The sequence below is a fragment of the Etheostoma cragini genome, chromosome 22 (genome assembly GCF_013103735.1).
Source record: "Etheostoma cragini isolate CJK2018 chromosome 22, CSU_Ecrag_1.0, whole genome shotgun sequence".
In the NCBI taxonomy this organism is placed as follows: Eukaryota; Metazoa; Chordata; class Actinopteri; order Perciformes; family Percidae; genus Etheostoma; species Etheostoma cragini.
Window position 1 is genome coordinate 8604866 of NC_048428.1, and position 4004 is coordinate 8608869.

General features: G+C 37.2%; 1 protein-coding gene across 2 annotated transcripts in view; it reads right to left on the reverse strand.

The window, feature by feature from the left end:
• LOC117937986 (myelin-associated glycoprotein-like) overlaps positions 1-4004 on the reverse strand; it is a 30783-nt gene that overhangs the window by 21541 nt on the left and 5238 nt on the right. Inside the window, exons 1-2 of one of the 2 annotated variants that reach the window (XM_034862302.1) lie at positions 1200-1383; positions 903-978 (exon numbers count right to left, since the gene is read on the reverse strand). The exons of the other annotated variant lie outside the window; for it this stretch is intronic. Of the exons in view, the coding sequence (XP_034718193.1) occupies positions 903-978 (76 nt within the window). The 5' untranslated portion in view covers positions 1200-1383. Of the gene's footprint in view, positions 1-902; positions 979-1199; positions 1384-4004 lie in introns of those variants that run through there. 2 annotated transcript variants of the gene reach the window in all.

The following is a 4004-nucleotide window of genomic DNA, read 5'->3' on the forward strand; positions in this document are numbered from 1 at the left end:
TCATGTGTGTCTGACAGAGTGATGGTCTTCTGGATTTTAGTTGTGAAGGTCCGATCTGTGTTCTCCTCTATGTTGTTGCCACAGCTGACATTTTGATTTGAAACTGCAAAAAAATATATAAAGTAAAAGTTTAAGATGCTTTCTTAAAATTCTAAAATGTGACCATATTAATGTCAAACTGTAATAAATGACTCAATGTTTAGTTGGAATTCAAATTCATGGCCAAGTGAACAATGTGTTTGGAGAAAGAAAAGAGGTAAAATCAGTTGCAGTTTGGGCCTAAACAATAACATAATAGACTGATTTATAAAACAAAAGTAATTTACCTCTAACTGTTATTTGAAGAGGATCACACTCAGCTGCTGCCTGAAATGGTCTGTTCTCTATTCTGAAGTAGTATGTGTCTGTGTAACTTGTGATTAAACTAGAAAACAAGGTGGTGCATTTTTCTGACTCAGGTCTCCAGTAATATTCATTGGATAGGTGGTAACTCTCCCACTACTGTTGAATATAATATTACTTATATTTATGTTAAATCTGTAGTCCTTTTTAATCCACACTCCAAAGGTTGTTCTTATGCTGTTGAAGTCCTGATCTGGTTTAGAACTAAAGTTACATGGGATTAGCAGACAAGATCCACTCAGTGCTTCCAGGTTCGTTGGTGCCGTAAGGTTGAGGGCTGGCACTCTATAACAAACAGCCAGAGCACCTGTGAAACAGACTCATGATGAACAAACTGTGGAGTAAAATCTGCATGAAACACAAACTACAACTCTGCAGCAGCATGATGCTCATTTTTCCATTTTACAATGTCAGAATAAAACATTTCACTTTGCATTCAGGACATGAACAGTTGGAAAAAGGAACATCTCCAAATAAAAGAGACTGAACAAACAGCTGACCTGAAACCAAGAAGACACTCAGCAACATGTTGGCTGTCACCATTTTCACAGACTGGACTGCAATGACACTCATCATCTGGATTTGACAAAAAGTTACTTTTCAATATTTTAATCAAATCATCTTTTAAACAAAGAATTCATGTTCTGTTAACTCCATCTCCGATTCACACATTCAAACCAGGAACTCAACCAAAACTAAAACCCAACAAATAAAAGTGGAGTTCCTGAAAAGCAGCAACATAAGAAACTCTCTGGGTTAAATGGTCAAACATAAAAAGCAGTAACATTTGACCTTACCAAACGAGCCCGCAGCTGAAACAGAGAAACAATTAGTCCCAATGTGGGAGTTCCAGCAGAACTGCACCAGAGCCAGTAGCAGACCTCCCTGCTAAGCCGTTGGGATAGAAAAGCAAACAGACTTGCTGTTTGAAGCTAGATATGAAGAGACTGAAACACTGCAGAAATACTTCACCCTTCCTCTTCACACCTCGGGAGTGATGAAGTCAGCTTTTGTGACATCTTGAGCTCATCATGGTGTAAAGAACGTATTTATTCTCAAAAGATTATTTTACACACGACTCACTGAAAGCCTGTATGCCTTTTAATGTAAATTCTGCCACCGTGACCCTGAAGGAATCAGAATACAACTAACTTTAATATTCACATGACTCACTGCAAGCTTGTTTACATGTCCTCTAATACATGTGACATTAATCACAATCGTGACATTAAAAATATTAAAATAGGGGTCATGTATGGCACACATGTAGTTAGGACAAACACTATTAATACAATGTAGTTGTGGTATATACAGATGGTGTTTTATTTTAAGTACTTTAATTCTGTTATTACAAAGACATTATCTTGCGGAAAGCTGTGTGTTGCTACAGTTGCTATGACGATCTTAAAACGATGAACTTGTTAACAAAACCCAGCTAACAAAGTTGCCCTTTTTCACTTCAAGTTCTCAGCAAGAAACACTCTGTCACTTTCAACCGCTTTTATATTTTAAGCAAACTTTACACATGCAAATATTTGCATCAACATTAAAAGATTTACCATCTAAGACAGAAACTTCACTTTAAATGTTTTGATGCTTTTAATCCAGCAGTCATATGCACATGTACATTCAAAGGACAATAAAACAAAAAAGTGATTAAAATCCACTCTTTTTGCTTTCACATCAGCTGAAATATCTACTTTAACTGTTCTGTTGTCTTAATGGTATTTAAGAAAACCGAAGCAAAGAAAATAACTATAATAATGCCATAAATCAGCACAACCTTATGCAAATTAATGATGAAGCTACAGTACATTATATTTATGTCATCTTCTGTTCTCTTTGCACTTCGTCCTTTGTTCATCAAACCAATATTCAGCAAAGTAAAGCCATTTAATATTTAAGAATGGGAGGAATAAGAAAGAGAGAACTATTCCATTCATGGTGATCATGTCTTCTTCTTCTCCTTCATGTTGCTGGAATCTCAATCACTCTGTTGACGTAGTCTTCTTCTCCTGCGTCCTGTGGAAATATACCAACACAGAGAGAGGGGTGTAAGTGCTCTGCAGTCAACTTACTGCAGCTCAAAGAGAAACGGCAGCAACACAAGACATGGTGTTGCTGAAAGAAGAATGGAGCTGCAGCTTACCTTCACTGGTTTGTTGCAGCACCGTGATCTCAACCAGCTGAAAGAAAAGGAGATGGAATGAATAAACATTCAGAACAGTTCAACTTTAAACATGTCAGACAGACCAATAAGTCTTTAGCTGCAAATGATCATATCACAGGAAAAAAAATACATATCTATGTATATACATAGATATAGATATATCTTATAATGAACAATAAACATAATTATTCAAATTATTAAAAAGGAAAGAAAGATTGGGGTTGGTTTAGGAAAAGAAAAACAGGGAAAGCAAAACAACAACGGACGGTTGGGTTAAGGAAAAACAACAACGAGGAAAGATCTAGCTCCGCCCACGTTGAGCCGCTCCTCAATCTGCATTCAGGAGTCAGGGCTCACTCACCCGATCTGGCAAACTTGCAAAGTGGGGTTACAGCCGATAGAGGGCCGTTCACCCTGTCACGAGTTTCACCCACAGAGGGATGTTCACAGAGACAGTTGGGTCAAAGGTTATCTTGGAGCTGGAACAGCACCAGTCCAATACACAATCTTTATGTCACTAGACTTAAGTCTGTGGATGATTAGGGTAAATTAAAAATAATACCACCGATTTGGGGCTACAAAGTCCAAACATAAAAAGCTGAAACAGAGAAACTGCAACAGAGATATAAAAGCAAACAGACCTGCTGTTTGAAGCTGGATATGAAGAGACTGAAACACTGCAGAAATACAACAAGTCTTCACCCTTCCTCTTCACACCTTATGAGTGAGAAACTGTTGTTTTAAGGAATAACATTACAAGAATTTATTTATTCTCAACGAGTATATTCACATGACTTACTGCAAGCCTGTACGCCTATTCTTTTATAGTACATGTGACTTTAATCACAATAAAATGTAAAAAATATATAAAAATAGGAACTTCATGTATTGCAAACATGTAGTTAAGACAACCAGTAGTCATAAAATGTAGGCCTGCAGAGATCGTGTTTTATTTTGAGTAGTTTAGTTCTGTTATTACAAAGTATAGAGTAAGATTTGAGACCATCAGCTCAGATAGCCAGTGTTTTATTGCACACAAATGCAAGAATAGTGCATTCAGATCAGGAAACATTGTCTTTTGTGGTAACAGACACAGCTGGTGAAAAGTTCTATTTTATAATGTTATAATTATATTGTATAAGCAAGGAAAAAAATATTCATATTTCAATAATCAATAAAATTTTGTAAAAAACGTTCCACACATCAATTAATAAATATTCAATGAATTGATAATAAACACAATTCTGACAAAGCTACATTGATAAGGAATTGGCCAGTAGATGTACTGCAGGGCTGCTGAGGGAAACAGCAGGACGGGAGAGTGAGGAGACTGGGACAGCTGGGAGAGTCTGAGGGGGTCTGGTGGATGGATGGAGAGTGGCCATGCAGGGGTCTGGTGGATGGATGGAGAGTGGCCATGCAGGGGTCTGGT